General features: G+C 40.5%; 1 protein-coding gene across 7 annotated transcripts in view; it reads right to left on the bottom strand.

Annotated features, from left to right (window-relative positions):
• LOC118377295 (phosphatidylinositol 4-phosphate 5-kinase type-1 beta-like) overlaps nucleotides 1-24,427 on the bottom strand; it is a 75,784-nt gene that overhangs the window by 25,510 nt on the left and 25,847 nt on the right. For 4 of the 7 annotated variants that reach the window (XM_052478948.1, XM_052478950.1, XM_052478945.1 and 1 more), the window contains 4 exons: nucleotides 16,555-16,655; nucleotides 12,268-12,336; nucleotides 11,136-11,266; nucleotides 5,479-5,596 (listed from right to left, as the gene is read on the bottom strand). In XM_052478948.1, the coding sequence (XP_052334908.1) occupies nucleotides 5,479-5,596; nucleotides 11,136-11,266; nucleotides 12,268-12,336 (318 nt within the window). In that variant the 5' untranslated portion in view covers nucleotides 16,555-16,655. The remainder of the gene's footprint in view (nucleotides 1-5,478; nucleotides 5,597-11,135; nucleotides 11,267-12,267; nucleotides 12,337-16,554; nucleotides 16,656-24,427) is intronic. The other 3 variants (XM_052478951.1, XM_052478946.1, XM_052478952.1) reach the window with 1 other exon arrangement.

Here is a 24,427-nt window from a genome sequence, read left to right as displayed (position 1 = left end):
CAACAACATAACTGGTTTAATATGTCTGTAAAAACAACAACATAACATGTCTGTAAAAACAACAACATAACTGGTTTAATATGTCTGTAAAAACAACATAACTGGTTTACTATGTCTGTAAAAACAACAACACAGCTGGTTTAATATGCCTGTAAAAACAACAACACAGCTGGTTTAATATGCCTGTAAAAACAACACAGCTGGTTTAATATGCCTGTAAAAACAACAATACAACATAACTGGTTTAATATGTCTGTAAAAACAACAACACAACATAACTGGTTTAATATGTCTGTAAAAACAACAACATAACTGGTTTAATATGTCTGTAAAAACAACAACAACATAACTGGTTTAATATGCCTGTAAAAACAACAACATAACTGGTTTAATATGTCTGTAAAAACAACAACATAACATGTCTGTAAAAACAACAACATAACTGGTTTAATATGTCTGTAAAAACAACAACACAACAGGTTTAATATGTCTGTAAAAACAACAACACAACAGGTTTAATATGTCTGTAAAAACAACAACACAGCTGGTTTAATATGCCTGTAAAAACAACAACACAGCTGGTTTAATATGCCTGTAAAAACAACACAGCTGGTTTAATATGCCTGTAAAAACAACAATACAACATAACTGGTTTAATATGTCTGTAAAAACAACAACACAGCTGGTTTAATATGCCTGTAAAAACAACAACACAGCTGGTTTAATATGCCTGTAAAAACAACACAGCTGGTTTAATATGCCTGTAAAAACAACAACACAACATAACTGGTTTAATATGTCTGTAAAAACAACAACACAGCTGGTTTAATATGTCTGTAAAAACAACAACACAGCTGGTTAAATATGCCTGTAAAAACAACAACACAGCTGGTTTAATATGCCTGTAAAAACAACACAGCTGGTTTAATATGCCTGTAAAAACAACACAACATAACTGGTTTAATATGTCTGTAAAAACAACAACACAGCTGGTTTAATATGCCTGTAAAAACAACAACACAGCTGGTCTATTAAAGTCATGAGTAACCACTACGCTGCATTTCGGTCCGACTCTCTTTCCACAAACGAAGAACGCCGTTACAAACACAACATAACTGGTTTAATATGTCTGTAAAAACAACAACATAACTGGTTTAATATGCCTGTAAAAACAACAACACAACATAACTGGTTTAATATGCCTGTAAAAACAACAACATAACTGGTTTAATATGCCTGTAAAAACAACAACATAACTGGTTTAATATGTCTGTAAAAACAACAACACAACATAACTGTTTTAATATGTCTGTAAAAACAACAACACAGCTGGTTTAATATGCCTGTAAAAACAACACAGCTGGTTTAATATGCCTGTAAAAACAACAATACAACATAACTGGTTTAATATGTCTGTAAAAACAACAACACAGCTGGTTTAATATGCCTGTAAAAACAACAACACAGCTGGTTTAATATGCCTGTAAAAACAACACAGCTGGTTTAATATGCCTGTAAAAACAACAATACAACATAACTGGTTTAATATGTCTGTAAAAACAACAACACAGCTGGTTTAATATGTCTGTAAAAACAACAACACAGCTGGTTTAATATGCCTGTAAAAACAACAACACAGCTTGTTTAATATGCCTGTAAAAACAACACAACATAACTGGTTTAATATGTCTGTAAAAACAACAACACAGCTGGTTTAATATGCCTGTAAAAACAACCACACAGCTGGTCTATTAAAGTCATGAGTAACCACTATGCTGCATTTCGGTCCGACTCTCTTTCCACAAACGAAGAACGCCGTTACAAACACAACATAACTGGTTTAATATGCCTGTAAAAACAACAACACAACATAACTGGTTTAATATGCCTGTAAAAACAACACACAACATAACTGGTTTAATATGCCTGTAAAAACAACAACACCACATAACTGGTTTAATATGCCTGTAAAAACAACACACAACATAAGTGGTTTAATATGTCTGTAAAAACAACAAAACAATACAACTGGTGAGGTACAGTATGCCTGTACAACCATAACCTAGTCGCAGATCTGTTTGTGCTGCCTCAATCAAGTCATTGAACGAGCTGCCTAATCCTGGGAAACGTCCTCACGAAAACAAGGTTCTCGCCTGATTTACAAAACACAACTTATACCATGGACAAACACCTAACACACCGTCCGTTGTTTATTGTGTGGTTAAAAAATAACAAGTTGTATTCCAATTGGTGTGGTCTGGAATGCAAACATACTGTTTCATTCATTCAAAGATGCTTGCGTGGCTTTTCTAGCACGGTATTTCATTAACACTCACACACACACACACACACACCCTACTTCACACACACACACCCCTACTTCACACACACACACCCCTACTTCACACACACACACCCCTACTTCACACACACACACCCCTACTTCACACACACACACACACACACACACACACACACACACACACACACACACACACACACACACACACACACACACACACACACACACACACACACACACACACACACACACACACACACACACACACACACACACACACACCCCCTTCTCACACACACACACCCCCCTTCTTCACACACACACACACACACACACCCCTACTTCACACCCACCCCTACTTCACACCCACACACACACACACACCTACTTCACACACACACACACACACACCCTACTTCACACCCACACACACCCCTACTTCACACACACCTTCTTCACACACCCCTTCTTCACACACCCCTTCTTCACACACACACACCCCCCCTACTTCACACCCACACACCCCTACTTCACACACACCCCTACTTCACACACACCCCTACTTCACACACACATCCCCCTTCTTCACACCCACACCCCTACCCCTACTTCACACACACACACACACACCCCTACTTCACACACAACCTCACACACCCCCACGTAAGGCCAGCAATAAGCCTCAGGGCACAGGTGAATGTATTGTTTCCACCAGCATGTGTGTGTGTTTATCAGTTGTACCTTCACAAACAAAGCCCATGTCTGTACACACAAGAACATTTCCAGTTTAGTTTACATGAGATGAGCCTCTGGCAATAGAGCCCACATACAACAACCGTTCCAAGAACATATTTTGTGTTGTTCTCCATGTGAACAGAAAAGCCTTAGTCGAACAGAACCCCTTCTATGTGGAAATCAAAGGAATAGGGGAAGTCAGTGAGGAAAGGCAGTAGTGCTGTGTCCATTAAACACTAACTTTTAATGATAAGTGCAGTAAAAGGGAAACAGCACTCTGTATTCTGATGGAGAGAGACAGACAGAGAGAGACAGACAGAGAGAGACAGACAGAGAGAGACAGAGAAAAAGAGACCGAGAGAGAGAGACCGAGAGAGAGAGACCGAGAGAGAGAGACAGAGAAAGAGAGACCGAGAGAGAGAGACCGAGAGAGAGAGACAGAGACAGAGAGAGAGAGACAGAGAGAGAGAGACAGAGACAGAGAGAGAAAGCAAGAGAACGAGAGAGAGAGAAAGCAAGAGAATGAGAGAGAGAGAAAGCAAGAGAATGAGAGAGAGAGAAAGCAAGAGAATGAGAGAGAGAGAAAGCAAGAGAATGAGAGAGAGAGAGAAAGCAAGAGAATGAGAGAGAGGGAGAAAGCAAGAGAATGAGAGAGAGGAAGAAAGCAAGAGAATGAGAGAGAGGGAGAAAGCAAGAGAATGAGAGAGAGAGAAAGCAAGAGAATGAGAGAGAGAGAAAGCAAGAGAATGAGAGAGAGAGAGAAAGCAAGAGAATGAGAGAGAGAGAGAAAGCAAGAGAATGAGAGAGAGGGAGAAAGCAAGAGAATGAGAGAGAGGGAGAAAGCAAGAGAATGAGAGAGAGGGAGAAAGCAAGAGAATGAGAGAGAGAGAGAGAGAGAGAGAGAAAGCAAGAGAATGAGAGAGAGAGAGAGAAAGCAAGAGAATGAGAGACAGAGAGAGACAGAGAGAGAGAAGGCATGGGGTTCTCCACAGACTGATGGCAGTCTGCAATCACGTTGAGCCCACAGCACAAACACATCCGCAATTTATCTGCATTTGCATTCAGGAGCCTGGGGGGTAGTGTGTGTGTGTGTGTGTGTCTTAATTAAGCTGATTTGTTGCTCCAGTCTCTGAATAAATGCATAATCAATACAAGGACACACATTAAGACCGTGTTTGCGTCACCCTTCATTCTCTCTCTCACTTCCAATCTGCCCCTCTCTGGCTTTCACTCTTTCTTTGCCTGTCGTGTAGCCTTTTATCTGCAATGATTACAGATGATAAATGCAGAGCGTGGCAAGGCATTCATAAGAGCTGTGGTGAGGCTGGCTGCAACAGCCTTGACGTAAAGAGTGTTCATCCAAAACCTCAAGCTATTGGCATAATAGAAATAAATGGTAGAAAATCATTTCAAATGATAAGTAATGTGTGAGTGGAATAATATATAGATAACAGATCATGCAGTGAATAGCTGGGCCTGCTCCTGCATACAGTATGATATATTGTATGGTAGTATATATACTGTATGGTAGTGCTGCATATTGAAACTCTATGGTGTATTATCCTCTGCGCCACCTATTCCAGTGATAATGACAGCAGAATACTAGAGAGTGGTAAGGACTTTGACCTGAAGGGCCTCTCTCTCTGACATGCCTCCTGAGTTGGATCGGTCAGCACGGGGTTAACTCCTGATACACGCACACCCTCTGGGAAATTACAGCCTCATTTCATTTCAATGTGCAGGGGATACAATTAAACCCGTCATAATGAGAGCATGCTCAATTAACATGACCATTATCTTACACCCAGCCCAACCCCAATCACCACCACCACAGCTGGACACGTAGAACAGGGTAAAACCACTGCTCTCACAGGGTGGCAGGTAGACTAGCGGTTAAGAGCTTGATGTGGAACTTCTTACACAGGGACACTCAAAGTCAATCTTAATTGAATCATTCCTCACAAGGCTTCTTCTCTCTCAGCTGAGACCTTGAAACAGAGATATATTCCGTTCTCAAAACAAGGTCTGGGCGTGCTGATAAATTACAGCTGCTGATAGTGAGGATGCAAGTCAGCCACTTGCATGAACACAGAAATTGGTTTATAGAATAGCACATGAATAGAACACATAAATGAGTTATAAGAAAAGCACATGTATGAAATGTCATCACAAGCTCAACAGGTCGCTGGTTCGAATGCCCGAGCTGACTAGGTGAAAAAAATCTGTTCATGTGCCCTTGAGCAAGGCACTTAACTGTAATTGCTCCGGTAAGTCGCTCTGGATAAAAGTGTCTGATAAATTACTAAAATGTATACATGTAAAATACACTTTAGTCACCACTGATCCCAATTAATTTATTGTAGAAAGCTACTGTACATGATAGGTAGGATGAACTCTAACCTATGGGATGTGTCTCGATCAGGTGCAGTGTTTAGACCTACCAGGTAGTCATCTGGTTTGATCCCGAAGAGCTCTCGGAAGTAGCGGAAGGCCAGCGGGGCGTAGGTTTTGAAGCGGAAGTCTGGGTAGTGGTGAGCCGGTGTCAGGTTGCTCCCTTCACTGATGGAAACAAGACCAACCAGACAACATAGACACAGAACAGTTAGTTAGAATATCCTCACAAACACAAACAAGTAAGTTTGGACAAAGCCTTACAAAGAAATCTCAGCTGATCAGTTCACAAATGTAGAAAACTATCACTATTACTGATCTAGACTGATATTTTGCAAACAAATATCACACAGTCTCGGCAAAAATGGGGGGGCTATAACTAGAACACAATCTTCATGTCAGAGCATTCAGCCCAGTCAGTTCCATTCAGCGTGGCATGAAGTAACACAACACACCTCTGTGTGTATTGACATTAATACAGTAACCCATGATGGCAAGCCAGATGAACTGGTATTCCAGTGACACACAGCCCTGTTTAGAGGTCAGAGCCTGGAGAGCGAGAACAGCTCTGATTACCCTAAACAATACTCATACAACACCTTACAACACAAAACCACACCACACAATACCACCTTACAACACCACACAACACAATACCACGCCATAAAACACCTTACAACACAATACCACACCATAAAACACATTACAACACCATAAAACACTGTACAACACAACATCACACCATACAACACAATACCACACCATAAATCACCTTACAACACCACACCATCTTACAACACAATACCACACCATAAAACACAATACAATACCATAAAACACCTTACAACACCATCTTACAACACAACACCATAAAACACATTACAACACCATAAAACACATTACAACACCATCTTACAACACCATAAAACACATTACAACACCATCTTACAACACCATAAAACACAATACCACACCATAAAACACATTACAACACCATAAAACACTGTACAACACAATAAAACACCACACAACAACACCACACAACAAAACAACACCTTGCAACACACCACCATACAACACAATACCACACCATAACACCTTAAAGCACCATAAAACACCTTACAACACCACAAAACACCTTACAACACCACACCATAAAACACAATACAATACCACACCATAAACCATAATACAACACCTTACACCACAATAAAACACCACACAACAACACCACACAACAAAACAACACCTTGCAACACACCATACAACACAATACCACACCATAACACCTTACAGCACCATACCACATCATAACACCTTACAGCACCATAAAACACCTTACAACACCACACCATAAAACACAATACAATACCACACCATAAAACACAATACCACACCATAAAACACCTTACAACACCACACCATAAAACACAATACAATACCACACCATAAAACACAATACAATACCATAAAACACCTTACAACACCACACCATAAAACACAATACAATACCACACCATAAAACACAATACAATACCATAAAACACCACACCATAAAACACAATACAATACCATAAAACACCTTACAACACCACACCATAAAACACAATACAATACCATAAAACACAATACAATACCATAAAACACAATACAACACCATAAAACACAACACCTTGAAATACAAAACCTTACAACACAACACCTTACAACACAATACAACACCTTACAACACAATATAATAGACTAGCACTATGATGATATGAGCTCTGTGTCCAATGAAAGAGAGAGAGACTACATAAGAAACATTTCTGTTTTCCTTTCTTCCTCTCTCTACGATATGAGATACTGGCATGGCTCACATTAAGACTGACCCAGTTTAACATGAGCCTGTAGCTGTGCCAGGTGGAACAGAACACAGGGGGTCTGCTGGGTGATTAGCTTAGCTCCAGATGCTCCTAGAAATCTTTTAGAGAATAACAACTCCCCTAAATCCATTAACAGTGGGTTAACAAGGCTGTGTTTTCCAGAGAATCTCAACGCCAAGCTGCTTTTGAAACCATGTTTTTGGACTCGGCTAAGCTGTTGAGCCGTACCGCAGTGCTTTCACTCAGCAACAGGATTTTTTTAAATATTTGTTTTATTTCACCTTTATTTAACCAGGTAGGCTAGTTGAGAACAAGTTCTCATTTACAACTGCGACCTGGCCAAGATAAAGGATAAGCTACAACCTGGCTCTGCTGTGTAACACAATAGTTGTGATTATCAGCCTCCTCCTGAATGAAATCACACTGCTCATGTAGTGTGTGTGGGCAGCAAGGAGAATTACCTCCAGCTGCACAGAGCCATGTGCTGCCTGCTGTGAGTGCAAGGCCTCATATTAGAACCATTTAGACTAAAAAGAACTGCACACAGCTATGACAGTGTCTTTCATAGCGTACTTTTAGAGAAAATACGACTAGACAAGTTACACCAGATAAACAATGTGAGAGTCAGAAAATGTCTGAGAAATACAGGCATCCAAAACCAGCCTGGAGCTCCCGAGTGGTGCAGCGGTCTAAGGCACTGCATCTCAGTGCTAGAGGCATCACTACAGACACTGGTTCGATTCCAGGCTGTATCACAACAGGCCGTGATTGGGAGTCCCATAGGGCGGCGCATAATTGGCCCAACGTCGTCCGGGTTAGGGTTTGGACGGGGTAGGCCATCATTGTAAATAATAATTTGTTCGTAACTGACTTGCCTAGTTAAATATAAATGAAATAAAACAAGTAGAGTGAAGGGAACCCCTGGAGATGAGGGAAGTGGAGGAGGACCACCTCTGAGCCCTCTCTGTCACTTACTCAGTCATGTATCTCTCAGTGGAGAGAGTGAGCGATAGAGGGGGAGGGAAAGAGAGAAAGAGATCGATTCAACAGATAACTAGGGCTGTTCTGTTACTGTATGCATGTAGTTACGTTGCCTGTAGTCACATCATGGCTTAACCTTCCTCCACTGGTTCTGTTTGTTTTTACTCCCTGGATAGTCTGTTGTCTCTTCTAGCGTGGGTTAAAACACATGGCCTCTCCAGTGTTGCTATTGTCACCTGCCCTCTCAGTCAAAAGATGCCCATGAAGACAAAATGACAACATATTACACGCTCTCTGTATGTTTGTCAAAACTCGTTCATTTCAACATTCTGGGGTAGCTATTGCACCTGGGTCAAGTAGAGTCATTTAAGTTACCCTGCAGTACATACACGGAGTATACAAAACATTAAGGACACCTGCTATTTCCATAATATAGACTGACCAGGTGAATCCAGGTGAAAGCTATGATCCCTTATTGATGTCACTTGTTAAATCCACTTCAATCCGTGTAGATGAAGGGGAGGAGACAGGTTAAATAAGGATTTTTAAGCCTCGAGACAGATTGTGTAGATGGGTGTCATTCAGAGGGTGAATGGGCAAGACAAAATATTTAAGTATCTTTGAACAGGGTATGGTAGTAGGTGCCAGGTGCGGAAGATTGTCAAGAACTGCAACGCTGCTGCGTTTTTCACACTCAACAGTTTCCTGTGTGTATCAAGAATGGTCCACCACCCAAAGGACATCCAGCCAACATGACACAACTGTGGGAAGCATTGGAGTCAACATGGGGTGAAACTCAATTTTAGGAAAGTGTTCCTAATATTTGGTATACTCAGTGTATATTGAAATTAGCATAATGATGGTGAAACCCAGTCTGTGAGTATAAACTGACAGCATGTTTGAATATAGTTTCTATTGAAGGACAAAATTTGCATGTCCTGATGTGCTATTTGGAAAGTGACACACAGAAAGCATTTCCTAGTCCAAGTCTCCGCAAGGCTTGGAAGGGAAAGAGGCTAGTCAATCAAGAGGTTGAAATTCTTTGTTGATTTACTGTTTTTCATTTGGGAAGGGGTTTGTTGAATTTTTTGATCATTTTGTTCAGGAACAGATTCTCTAGATCAGAAGTGTCAAACATATGGCCCGCGGGCCGTTTGAGTAAAAATACATAATAAAAATTGTATTTTTTGGAGAGGGGTAAACAAAATCAGTATACTTTATCTTGACTGTGTCAAGCTCGCTAATAATCACTGAAATGAAAGCTATACAGTCTGGGAGCATCTAAAATTCCAAGAACGATGGATAGAGGACTATTTCTATGCACATTTTGACAGAGATTAAATAATGACACATTTTCAGTGTGGCACTCCGGACCTCATGGAAGACCAAATGTGGCCCCCAGGCAAAATGAGTTTGACACCCCTGCTCTAGATTTTGAGCAAAATGTGTGAGACATAAACGAGAAGCTTATTCAAACAGTGACGTGGTCTGATGGCACTAATGATATCATCTCTTACATGCTGTGTGTGTGTGTTTGTGCGCGTTTGTGTGCTTGCGTGTGTTTGAATGCATGTGTGTGTGTGTACGTGTTCATGCGTGAGATTTCCTATGTGTGTGCTGTGTTAGATAATGTGTTTCTTTAAGCTGATGATGTAATTATTAAGATAGAGGATTGTATGGCCCAAGCATGGCACGCAGTACATTTTGCACTCTGGCATTAAGAGACACAGTATGTGGATTCCCAGGGTATTGGGTATTCAATCCAATAGAGAGACTGGGTCGCACACCAGGACTTCAACTAGCTGATTCATTCTCATGTTAAATGATAGATGCCTTTTTCTATTCTTTGGGATATGAACCCTGGGAATCCATCTCTCTCCGTGCATCAATACTGTTTAAGGAGAACGCCTCCTCCCTCTTGTCTCATGAAGTGATCCAGACATGAAGCTATCCTATTTCTGCTAGCAGACAGATTGAGCTCAACTTAAGTTCCTCTTTTCATTCACAGGCTCACTACAGAAAGGCAATGAGTCACTTCACAGCAGCACCCACAAATAGGTTGTAGTGTTTCTAATGGACCTATCATTATGGTTAATCTACTCAGGATGTAAAGCATGTTTTTGTGTGAAAGCGTACGTAAATACAATATATGTGACTCGTTTCTGAAAACTAGGATTGTGTCGCGTGTCACTACTTCACAAGTTTTTTGGCAGAAATGCCTTCTGGAACATGTGAACTTTCATGTGCCTTAATTACAAACTTGTAGGCCATCTGTAAATATGAATACAACATTTTAATTATGAGCCAAGTTGGTTTAGCCACAGAAAGACAGGAACCTTCCCGCTAGCCATGATTGGCTGAGATAATGGATGGGTTGGACATGCCGAGAGATGAGTTCGGATTGGTCTGCCATGTAGCATGCTTCTGTCTATAAGAAGAGCTGCTCAGTGTGTGTAGGTAATACTTTCTAAGACAGCTTTTTGGAAAGATATCACAACTGCAAAAGAGTTGCTAATGCTCTCCACTTTCTGGAGGACCGAGTTTTGAAACCAGTGGAATGCCCAGTGGAAGCAGAGTATGATAGCTAAGGAGAATGATACAATTTCTGCGTTTGATTCCATATACGTGGAGGGGGTCAAAAAGAGAACACACAGAAGGCTGTTGTATAGAAAACCTTCCTCCGGATTACATCTTCAAACAAAGTGGAATTTATAAACTTCAGAAGCCTTTTAAAACCTCAAATACACTTCAAGTTTTATATTTCCTGCATTGCAGTGAAGTTCTCCTGCAACAAGGTGGTCAAATTAAGATTCTACATCTGTAGCATCACTATAATCATCAGTAATGTCCCTGCTCCTCACCTGGGCAGGAAGACACTCTCCACAACGTAGAAGTCCTGCATGAGAACATCTCTGTCAGGTTTGGAGGTCAAGTTTCCCACCGTGTAGCCGATGCCCAACTGGATGGCCCCCTTCAGGGCCGACGACGTGGTCTGAGGGTGAGAGACAACCAAACACACCAATCAACACATAAATCAACCAATCAACAAATCAATCAAGCAATCAACCAATACATTTATCAATTACATGTTAATTTGTATGGTGCTTTTTACAAACATTTTTTTCACAGTGCTAAAAAGGAAAGCAAACTAGGCATAAACTCCAAAGGGCAAGAAGGGCAAAATTCCCTAGAGATACTGTACTGAGAACTCTTTTAGAGGCATGTCTTGTAAAGGAGGCAAATGTAAGATGGGCGTTCAGGAATATACAATACAGTCAGAAAACAATGTCAGATTCTCTGAAACAAGCACGTTACAGTAATGACATTGAAAGCCAGCTGATGCCAAGATGGCTGGTTATTTTTACAAATTACACTGTTACATACAGTGGGGCAAAAAAGTATTTAGTCAGACACCAATTGTGCAAGTTCTCCCACTTAAAAAGATGAGAGAAGCCTGTAATTTTAATCATAGGTACACTTCAACTATGACAGACAAAATTAGGAAAATAAATCCAGAAAAGCACATTGTAGGATTTTTTATGAATTTATTTGCAAATTATGGTGGAAAATAAGTATTATAAATACTTTTTTGCCCCACTGTAGCTTCAATAGTTCTGAAAATATCAAATAAATTACCTAGATGTTTCAAATAGCCTGCACGTTTTGCAATAAGCCCTGTTACATTGTGTGCGCCAAAATCCCATCACCACCATTGATGTCTAATCCAAATGAAAATACAGTAAAGCAGCAAATGGACTGTGAGCTTCCCAGGCATGCTACTTCTGAAAGGTCAGGACATCATGTACCAACTGTGTAGAAGCAGGACATTAAAGGGACTTCAAAAGTGAAAGCTTCTTGGACTTCATCATAGCGATGAATGGGAATTCATTCCAACAACACTCACTGTGAAACCTCCCTTCATAGTTCTCATAAAAGGCCAAACAAATCCTGCCAGAGAGAGCAGTGAGGAAGTGTGGTGGGACGAAACTTTACCTTCTTGTATGTTTTCTCTCCGCTTGTGTTCCGATACCCTCCCACTCCATTTTCTGTGGTCGTTGACATCTGATGAGAGGAGAGCAGAAGATGAAGAAACTCACTGGTCACAAGATTAGTATGAAATAAACAGTATTTTCAGGTGCTAAGTCAGTGGTACAGGAATACAGTCAATTCACACTGACTGAGTAGGAATAAATTCATCTTGGATTATTGCATAATGTTAACTCAAGACACAGCTCACAAAGACAGTTTTTTCCACAACCGTTTTTTCTCAATCCAGACTAGATGAACACAGAGGCCTTCAAGTTTTACTTTGACTAATAGAACCATGTAGATTGATGACGTACACTTTTTTAATCTAAGGAGAAATTGGCTAAACTCAAACGTTTGTAGTGACAAAATGTCGTTGGGTGCCGGGTTCAAAAAGCATATAGTGAAGAGTTGAGCAATTGTTTACTAGGCTTGGGCGGTATACCCTATATACGGGGGTATTTGCAAATAGCCACGGGATGGTTTTTCAATAGCGTCAAAACTATTTATTTCAAGTTTTTCAAAAAATAAAAAAATAATATAAGTAGCTACTTTTTAAGTAAATACAGTTGGAAGTTTACATACACCTTAGCCAAATCCATTTATACTCAGTTTTTCTCAATTCCTGACATTTAATCCTAGTAAGAATTCATTCCCTGTTTTAGGTCAGTTAGGATCACCACTTTATTTTAAGAATGTTAAATGTCAGAATAATAGTAGAGAGAATCACTTACTTCAGCTTTCATCACATTCCCAGTGGGTCAGAAGTTTACATACACTCAATTAGTATTTGGTAGCATTGCCTTTTCATTGTTTAACTTGGGTCAAACGTTTAGGGTAGCCTTCCACAAGCTTCCCACAATAAGTTGGGTGTCACGATCGTCGAAATAACATTCGAACCAAGGCGTAGCATGATATGGGTTCCACATCTTTTTTTTTTTCGTGAAACGCACAAAACAATAGAAAAAAAGCAAATGAAACGTGAAGCTATGGAGTGCTCACAGGCAACTACACATAAACAGGATCCCACAAAAAAACTGTGGGGAAAATATGATCCCCAATCAGAGACAATGCTAAACAGCTGCCTCTGATTGGGAACCATACCAGGCCAACATATAAATAAAACAACCTAGATTACCCACCCTAGTCACACCCCGACCTAACCAAAATAGAGAATAAAAAGGCTCTCTATGGTCAGGGCGTAACATTGGGTGAATTTTGGCCCATTGATACTGACAGAGTTGGTGTAACGGAGTCTGGTTTGTAGGCCTCCTTGCTCGCACACGCTTTTTCAGCTCTGCCTTACACATTTTCTATAGGACTGAGTTCAGGGCTTTGTGATGGCCCCTCCGATACCTTGACTTTGTTGTCCTTAAGCCATTTTGCCACAACTTTGGAAGTATGCTTGGGGTCATTGTCCATTTGGAAGACCCATTTGCAACCTACTTCCTGACTGATGTCATGAGATGTTGCTTCAATATATCCACATCATTTTCCTCCCTCATGATGCCATTTTGTGAAGTGCACCAGTCCCTCCTGCAGCAAAGCACCCCCACAACATGATGCTGCCACCCCTGTGCTTCACAGTTGGGATGGTGTTCTTCGGCTTGCAAGCCTCCCCCTTTTCCTCCAAACATAAAGATGGTCATTTTGGCCAAACAGTTCTATTTTTGTTTCATCAGACCAGAGGACATTTCTCCAAAAAGTACAATCTTTGTCCCCATTTGCAGTTGCAAACTGTAGTCTTGCTTTTTTATGGCGGTTTTGGAGCAGTGGCTTCTTCCTTGCTCAGCGGCCTTTCAGGTTATGTCTATATAGGACATCGTTTTACTGTGGATATAGATACTTTTGTACCGGTTTCCTCCAGCATCTTCACAAGGTCCTTTGCTGTTGATCTGGGATTGATTTGCACTTCTTGCACCCAAGTACATTCATCTCTAGGAGACAGAATGCATCTCCTTCCTGAGCGGTATGACAGCTGCGTGGTCTCATGGTGTTTATACTTGTGTACTATTGTTTGTACAGATGAACGTGGTACCTTTACGCGTTTGGAAATTGCTCCCAAGGATGATCCAGACTTGTGGAGGTCTACATTTTTTTTTCTGAGGTCTTGGCTTATTTCTTTAGATTTTCTCATGATGTCAAGCAAAGAGGTGCCGAGTTTGAAGGTAGGCCTTGAAATGCATTCACAGGTACACCTCAAATTGACTCAAATGATGTCATAGCCTATCAGAAGCTTCTAAAGCCATGACATCATTTTCTGGAATTTTCCAAGCTGTTTAAAGGCACAGTCAACTTAGTGTATGTAAACTTCTGACCCACTGGAATTGTGATACAGTGAATTATAAGTGAAATAATCCGTCTGTAAACAATTGTTGGAAAAATTACTTGTGTCATGCACAAAAGGAGATGTCCTAACCGACTTGCCAAAACTATAGTTTGTAAACTAGAAATTTGTGGAGTGGTTGAAAAAAAAGTTTTAATGACTCCAAACTAAGTGTACGTAAATGTCCTACTTCAACTGTACCTGCAGTCAACTTGTGCAATACATAATATGAAGCAGATCACGTTCTTCATTTCACCCGTCACATCATTTTACATTATGAAGCGTACTGTAGTTCCCCAGAACAGTCACGTGTTTGTTTGTAAATGACATAAATGGAGAGAGCAGGTGATTACAGCTGTGTATTGACAGCGGTCATGTTTTATATTGAATGTCAAGTATTGTTTTGCTTCAATACAGTGATTAGGGACGTGCAACTATAGTTTTTCTTCACATAAAATATATTAGTGCAACACATTCAGCAGAAAATAGCTTCATTGTTATCAGATGACAACATAAGTGCGACGCTATTTGGCTGGCAGCCACACACGAAAATGAGTTTACGATTAAAAAGCATGGTCTTTTTTCCAAAAACAATCCATGGCCATCCTATTTCCAATGTTTATCATAAAAAGAATGTAACCAGCTTCATTTTCTAATGTTTTGTGTAAAGGTAATCTTGCAATTTAGTGGCCACACCGAGAAAAGTAGCAGAAAAAGTAGCTACACAGTCAGAACTCTGCCTGCCGTTACATGATAGAACGTCCATTCCTGAATTCTCATCTGAGTGGAGAAGTGCAACTGAAGCACAAAATGACAATAATTAGCGTTTTAGATCTGAGTTTACAAAACGCAGAAAGGATTTTATTATGCATTGAGCCAATGGCAAGTTTATTATACAAATCTTTTTTTCCTGCATGAATTCTGCGTTAACGTGACCTCTAGTTATCTAAGTAAGTGGCTAAATTAATAAGGTGACGGAGCATTATATTGTGTTAGCTTTATACTGTTTTTGAGAAGTCAAAGCCATTTGGATGAGTTACACTACATCCTCATCGAACATCTCATTCCAAAATCATGGACATTAATATGAAGTTGGTCCCCCCTTTGTTGCTAGAACAGCCTCCACACCACTCAGGCTTTCCACTAGATGTTTGAACATTGCTGCGGTGACTTGCTTCCATTCAGTCACAAGAGCATTAGTGAGGTTGGGCATGGATGTTGGGCGATTAGGCCTGACTCACAGTCGGCGTTCCAATTCATCCCAACGGTGTTCGATGGGGTTGAGGTTAGGGCTCTGTGCAGGCCAGTCAGGTATGGGGTAAATTAAGCCTCCGACAAACAAAATTCTGCACTGAATTAAATATTTCCACTACCTTTTTAAAACCATGTCTATCTTTATTTCCCAAACACAATTCAGTTTTTTGTCTTTTAATCATTTGAATCATATTTTAAACACAGGCTTAACACCTAACAAATACTTTGTACTTTTGTAACATAGGCCAGGCCCGGTTGATACTTCATATCCCAGCGATAACGCTTTGCATTATGCCTGGGAAGAAAACATTTGCTCAACTTGCCATTGGCTCAACTTACCCAAACATTTTGACTGTATTAGCCCACACCGCTACAAGGGTGCACTTTCATGTTAAGTTTAGGACCTCATATCGAAGTTTATAGTGACACCAACTGATGTATAGAACAATCTCAGATACAAGCATCATGAAACCTTGGTGAAAATCTGTTTTTTTGGACCAGTATGCTATACATTCAGTCATGCTGAATTGCTCCTTAAAGCTTAATTCTTAAGAGGTTGCCTTAATGTGAAGATGTAAAGCTAACACAGTGTATCTACAATATCTGGTCGTTATGTTGATCAATAGGACCCTGCAGATAGGAGTGTCAGTGTGAAGCAGGTATAAGGAGCCCACCTTGCTTAGTGAAAAGCTCTGCCAGTGGAATAATGATCACGACCACATCTCTTAGTCATCAGGCCCTGAGTCATGGGGGTATTTCAATCCACAGAGACCCTCTGGAAGAGGAATGAGGAAATAGAGAAAATACTCCATTACATTACTATCATTACAGAGTGAAAGAACAGTAGAACAATGCCTTCCGCTTCAATATTAAGCTGCTCCTCTTTCATTTTTCAATAGAAACTTGGAAAAATGTCCACCAGCAAATATTTATTCATGAACAGGGACATTCCGGCAGATATGCCTGTTTCAATATTGGAATTGTTTTTCAAGTGGCCTCTAAAACATTAATTTAATTTTTATTTTTAATTTTTTTTTACATTTCCACCAGTTAACAAATGGATTTAATCTATTTCAAAACCCGAAATGATGAACAATTCTGCAGACAATTATTCATTCTTTGAGACGGCTAGACAATAGGGTCTTTCAGTGCATTTATTAGTGAGTTTGCATGGTGTGTGTTTCCACCCCAGCCCTATTGGCTGCCTGCTGTTGTTCAGGAGCAGAGAAACAATGGTCTCCCTGCTGTCAGTCACTCCACAAATCATCCTCCACACACAGCCATAACAAGATATGATGCTGCAGTCATAACATCAGTCAAACCTCCATAACATCACTAACACCTCCCCTTGTTTTCCCCACAAAGAGGAACTCTGCTGTGGGGGTAGAGAAGGGGTGTGAGCAGCCATGCCTGCTGCACTAACTGTGCTGAATAAATGACTCCTCATAAAGCACAGAGACAGTCTGCAGACCCTCAGAGTGTACTGTATGAGAAATAATGGTGCCCCAGGCAGGGCCAACACACAGTCAGACCTGCAGCACAAAGAATCTCTTATTCACCATTCAGCCACACCATCAGAGTGTGTGTGCCTAATGTGAACATGTCAGCAAGTGTAAAGTGAGTCTTGTTGTTTAAAACCTCTTAAGGATCCACCCTTTTTTCCCGTCAAATGTTCACCTAAAATGACATACCCAAATCTAACTGCCTGTAGCTCAGGACCGGAAACAAGGATATGCATATTCTTGATACCATTTGAAAGGAATGTAGGAAAATATAACACATCAGATCTGGAAAAAAGTTATACAAAGAAAAAAAAACATGCGTTTTTTTGTACCATCATCTTTGAAATGCAAGAGAAAAGACAGTATATATATTATTCCAGCCCAGGCGCAATTGAGATTTTGGCCACTAGATGGCAGCATGTATGTGCAAACTTTTAAACTGATCCAATGAACCATTGTATTTATGTTCAAAATTTACGTTCAAAAATGTTGTGTTCCAGAAAGGAACAATATAAACCAGTACTTTTTTAGGGTTCGAACCGGTTCAGAACTTTATTTTGCTGGTCAGAACAGTGTAACGGAAAAATAAATGGTGGTTCTGTTCAGAACTAAAGATAATTTCAATTCCAACCCCTGCTAGTAGATATATGTGAGGAAGCCTTAAAACAATTATAGGAAAGATATATTAGGGATGGGATTTTGAAAGAAAGTGTGTTCAAGTACTCTTATGAAAATAATGTTGAGTGTTCACAAGTTAGTGTGAAAAGGGGCTAAAGGCAAAAAAGTATGCAGTATGCTACTGGGTTTTCCAATTACTGGTTGTTCTGATATACAACTGAAAACAAAACTAAACATATTTTTGTTGCACTTGACATAATCCCAACAATAAAAAGATTGAAGTGTTTGACACTTTTTCAGAGCATATACATTTTACCTGCTAAATAGTCTTTCAATTCTACGGGTCACGTCATCTCATTATATGCCAAAGATATCTTACTTTATCTAGACAATCTCAATCCCTCCCATGCTCATACTCCAATATTTCACAACAATGCCTTGCGATAGGCCTCCAGAGTGGTGCAGTGCTAGCTGTGCCAGTAGAGATTCTGTGTTCGAGTCCAGGCTCTGTCGCAGCTGGCCGCGACCGGGAGACACATGAGGCAGCGCACAATTGGCCCAGCATTGTCCGGGTTAGGGGAGGGTTTGGCCGGCAGGGATGTCCTTGCACTAGTGACTCCTGTGGTGGGCCAGGCGCAGTGCATGCTGACACAGTCGCCAGGTGTATGGTGTTTCCTCCGACACATTGGTGTGGCTGGCTTCCGGGTTAAGTGGGCATTGTGTCAAGAAGCAGCGCGGCTTGGTTGGGTTGTGTTTCGGAGGACGTACAAGCTTCACCTCTCCCGAGTCCGTACAGGAGTTGCAGTGATGAGACAAGACTAACTAGCAATTGGGGAGAAAAAGCGGTAAAAAAATAAATAATGCCTTACGATCTGGTCTTTTGAATCACCTCATGGTCCAAATGTGGAATCCGTACACCTTGCCGATTGAGAGTAATGGTTTAGGAACATTACAAGAATTGATAGACATTCATATTACCTTTTTTCAATATTTACAATTTAGGTCAGCTATGTTGGCCTATGGAGTCCACTTGGAAACCCAACTACCAAACCATCCAATGATGGGATTTATAAATAAATTATCTGGGCTCCCAAAAGGACTGAAATAACTGTTCATATTCTGAGCTAGCCAATAAAAAAAATATGATCCACAGATCTAAGTGAATCTGAACGACGCTTTAACTGGAACAGAATATGGAAAAATATGACATTGGCATCCCATAATCCCATCAATTTATACATTTTATATTTGTTCACAGAAAGAAAAAAAGAAAAGAAAAGAAACTTTTCATAATACAATTGGCCCCAACTCCCATACTTGTACTTTTTTTAACCTTTATTTAACTAGACAAGTCAGTTAAGAACAAATTCTTATTTTCAATGATGGCCTAGGAACAGTGGGTTAACTGCCTGTTCAGGGTCAGAATGACAGATTTGTACCTTGTCAGCTCTGGGATTTGAACTTGCAACCTTTCGGTTACTAGTCCAACGCTCTAACCACTAGGCTACCCTGCCGCCCCAATGATGTGGGAGGGCCCTGCAGTTAAATACTTTTGGGACATGAGTATATTACTGAACGATGATAATAGCTCCTTGAATCTCTCAATACATCAGAGATTTCGATAGAGACACACTTCTTTTTTTCCCCCTCCGTACTACATTTATTGTTACTTTCTGGCTCTGTGGTATGATCATGGTGATCAAAACTTTGTACTTGTGTACTTTTTAAAGTGGGTGGATGTGAGATTACATCAATGTGTTTATTGTGCCTGTAGCCCCCCAACAATAAATGTACAATATTAATAAAGATTTGGTGAAGAAAAAAATGTTGCATTTGAGGATTTCAAGAACTTATTATTAGTAATCGAATACAAACCTTTAAACGTGTACTCACGCCGTCCTTAATAAATACTGTATTCTCATTTACTGTGGAATAAGCTGTTGTTTTATGATGAGTACAACATTCAGTCTGGTTTAACCAGGCTAGACTTATCCATGCATACATACAGTCGTGGCAAAGTTTTTATGAGAATGACACAAATATACATTTTCTGCCTAAGTGTCTTTAGATATTTTTGTCAGAAGTTACTATGGAATATTGAAGTATAATTACAAGCATTTCATAAGTGTCAAAGGCTTTTATTGACAATTACATGAAGTTGATGCAAAGAGTCAATATTTGCAGTGTTGACCCTTTTTCAAGACCCCTGCAATCCGCCCTGGCATGCTGTCAATTAACTTCTGGGCCACATCCTGACCGATGGCAGCCCATTCTTGCATAATCAATGCTTGGAGTTTGTCAGAATTTGTGGGTTTTTGTTTGTCCACCCACCTCTTGAGGATTGACCACAAGTTCTCAATGGGATTAAGGTCTGGGGAGTTTCCTGGCCATGGACCCAAAATATCTGTTTTGTTCCCCGAGCCACTTAGTTATCACTGCTGCCTTGTGGCAAGGTGCTCCATCATGCTGGAAAAGTCATTGTTCGTCACCAAACTGTTCCTGGATGATTGGGAGAAGTTGCTCTCGGAGGATCTGTTGGTACCATTCTTTATTCATGGCTGTGTTCTTAGGCCAAATTGTGAGGGAGCCCACTCCCTTGGCTGAGAAGCAACCCCACACATGAATGGTCTCAGGATACTTTACTGTTGGCATGACACAGGACTGATGGTAGCGCACACCTGGTCTTCTCCGGACAAACTTTTTTCTGGATGCCCCAAACAATCGGAAAGGGGATTCATCAGAGAAAATGACTTGACCCCAATCCTCAGCAGTCCAATCCCTGTACCTTTTGTAGAATATCAGTCTATCCCTGATGTTTTTCCTGGAGAGAAGTGGCATCTTTGCTGCCCTACTTGACACCAGGCCATCCTCCAAAAGTCTTCGCCTCACTGTGCGTGCAGATTAGAGGTCGACCGATTATGATTTTTCAACGCCGATGCCAATGTAGATTAATCGGCCGATTTAAAAACTATATGTATTTGTAATAATGAAAATTACAACAATACTGAATTAACACGTATTTTAACTTAATATAATGCATCAATAATATCCATTTTGTCTCAAGTAGATAATGAAACATGTTCAATTTGGTTTAAATAATGCAAAAACAAAGTGTTGGAGAAGAACGTAAAAGTCCAATATGTGCTATGTAAGAAAGCTAATGTTTCAGTTCCTTGCTCAGAACATGAGAACATATGAAAGCTGGTGGTTCCTTTTAACATTTTAACATGAGTCTTCAATATTCCCAGGTAAGAAGTTTTAGGTTGTAGTTATTATATGAATTATAGGACTATTTCCCTCTATACCATTTGTATTTCATTAACCTTTGACTATTGGATGTTCTTATAGGCACTTTAGTATTGCCAGTGTAACAGTACAGCCTCTGTCCCTCTCCTTGCTCCTCCCTGGGCTCGAACCAGCAACACAACGACAACAACCACCACGTCGAAGCAGCGTTACCCATGCAGAGCAAGGGAAACAACCACCTAAAGGTCAAGGGTCAGAGCGAGTGAAGTTTGAAACGCTATTAGCGCACGCTAACTAGTAAGCCATTTCACTTCGGTTACACCAGCATCATCTCGGGAGTTGATAGGTTTGAAGTCATAAACAGCGCAATGCTTGACGCACAACGAAGAGCTGCTGGCAAAACGCACGAAAGTGCTGTTTTAATTCATGTTTACGCGCCTGCTTCTGCCTACCACCGCTCAGTCAGATACTTAGATATTTGTATGCTTGTATGCTCAGTCAAATTATATGCAACACAGAACACGCTAGATAATATCTAGTAATATCATCAACCATGTTTAGATAACTAGTGATTATGATTGATTGTTTTTTATAAGTTTAATGCTAGCTAGCAACTTACCTTGGCTTACTGAATTCGCGTAACAGGCAGTCTCCTTGTGGAGTGCAACGAGAGAGAGGCAGGTCGTTATTGCGTTGGACTAGTTATCTCTAAGGTTGCAAGATTGAATCCCCCAAGCTGACAAGGTGAAAATCTGTCGTTCTGCCCCTGAACGAGGCAGTTAACCGACCGTTCCTAGGCCGTCATTGAAAATAAGAATTTGTTCTTAACTGACTTGCCTAGTTAAATAAAGATTAAATAAAAGGTGTAAAATATATATGTATAAAAAAATATAAAAAAATATATATAAAAAATTAAAAAATAATAGTAAAAACATGTTTTTTTATTTTTTTTATTTAAATCGGCCCCCAAAAAACAGATTTCCGATTGTTATGAAAACTTGAAATCGGCCCTAATTAAAATCGGCCATTCCAATTAATCGGTCAACCTCGAGTGCAGATGCACTCACACCTGCCTGCTGCCATTCCTGAGCAAGCTCTGTACTGATGGTGCACCAATCCCGCAGCTGAATCAACTTTAGGAGACGGTCCTGGCACTTGCTGGACTTTCTTGGGCGCACTGAAGCCTTCTTCACAACACTTGAACCACTCTCCTTGAAGCTCTTGATGATCCGATAAATGGTTTATTTAGGTGCAATCTTACTGGCAGCAATATCCTTGTCTGTGAAGCCCTTTATGTGCAAAGCAGTGATGGCGGCACGTGTTTCCTTGCAGGTAACCATGTTTGACAGAGGAAGAACAAGCACCACATCTCGGGAGTTTCCAGTCTGTTATTCAAACTCAATCAGCATGACAGAGTGATCTCCAGCCTTGTTCTCGTCAACACTCACATCTGTGTTAACGAGAGAATCACTGACATGATGTCAGCTGGTCCTTTTGTGGCAGGGCGTAAATGCAGTGGAAATGTTTTTTGGGGGATTCAGTTCATTTCAATGGCAAAGAGGGACTTTGCAATTAGTTGCAATTCATCTGATCACTCTTCATAACATTCTGGAGTATATGCAAATTGCCATCATACAAACTGAGGCAGCAGACTGTGAAAATTCATATTTGTGTCATTCACAAAACTTTTGGCCACGACTGTACGGCCGTTTACATACACTTAGGTTGAAGTCATTAAAACTTGTTTTTCAACCACTCCACAAATGTCTTGTTAACAAACTATGGTTTTGTCAAGTCGATTAGGACATCTACTTTGCGCATGACACAATTTTTTACAGACCGATTATTTCACTTATAATTCACTTAATCACAATTCCAGTGGGTCAGAAGTTTACATACACTAAGTTGACTGTGCCTTTAAACAGCTAGAAAAATTCCAGAAAATTATGTCATGGCTTTAGAAACTTCTGATTGTTTAATAGACATCATTTGAGTCAATTGGCGGTGTACCTGTGGATGCATTTCAAGGCCTACCTTCAAACTTGGTGCCTCTTTGCTTGACATCATGGGAAAATCAAAAGAAGTCAGCCAAGACCTCAGAAAAATAATTGTAGACCTCCACAAGTCTGGTTCAACCTTGGGAGCAATGTCCAAACGCCTGAAGGTACCACGTTTATCTGTACAAACAATAGTACGCAAGTATAAACACCCTGGGACCACGCAGCCGTCATACCGCTCAGGAAGGAGACGCGTTCTGTCTCCTAGAGATGAATGTACTTGGGTGCAAAAAGTGCAAATTAATCCCAGAACAATAGCAAAGGACCTTGTGAAGATGCTGGAGGAAACAGGTACAAAAGTATCTATATCCACAGTAAAACGAGTCCTAAATCGACATAACCTGAAAGGCCGCTCAGAAAGGAAGAAGCCACTGCTCCAAAAAAAGCCAGACTACAGTTTGCAACTGCACATGGGGACAAAGATCGTACTTCTTGGAGAAATGTCCTCTGGTCTGATGAAACAAAAATAGAACTGTTTGGCCATATTGATCATCGTTATGTTTGGAGGAAAAGGGGGAGGCTTGCAAACCAAAGAACACCATCCCAACCGTGAAGCACAGGGGTGGCAGCATCATGTTGTGGGGGTGCTTTGCTGCAGGAGGGACTGGTGCACTTCAAAATAGATGGCATCATGAGGCAGGAAAATTACGTGGATATATCGAAGCAACATCTCAAGACATCAGTCAGAGAGTTAAAGCTTGGTCGCAAATGGGTCTTCCAAATGGACAATGACCCCAAGCATACTTCCAAAGTTGTCGCAAAATGGCTTAAGGACAACAAAGTCAAGGTATTGGAGTGGCCATCACAAAGCCCTGGCCTCAATCCCTTAGAAAATGTGTGAGCAGAACTGAAAAAGCCTGTGTGAGCAAGGCGGCCTACAAACCTACACCAGCTCTGTCAGGAGGAATGGGCCAAAATTCACCCAACTTATTGTGGGAAGCTTGTGGATGGCTACCCGAAATGTTTGACCCAAGTTTAAATTGTTTAAGGCAATGCTACCAAATACTAATTGAGTGTATGTAAACTTCTGACCCACTGGGAATGTGATGAAAGAAATAAAAGCTGAAATAAATCATTCTCTCTGCTATTATTCTGACATTTCACATTCTTAAAAGAAAGTGGTG

Source organism: Oncorhynchus keta, chromosome 25 (assembly GCF_023373465.1).
Source record: "Oncorhynchus keta strain PuntledgeMale-10-30-2019 chromosome 25, Oket_V2, whole genome shotgun sequence".
Classification (NCBI taxonomy): Eukaryota; Metazoa; Chordata; class Actinopteri; order Salmoniformes; family Salmonidae; genus Oncorhynchus; species Oncorhynchus keta.
Note: the sequence above shows the minus strand (reverse complement) of the source record. Positions and strands in the feature narration are given on the sequence as shown.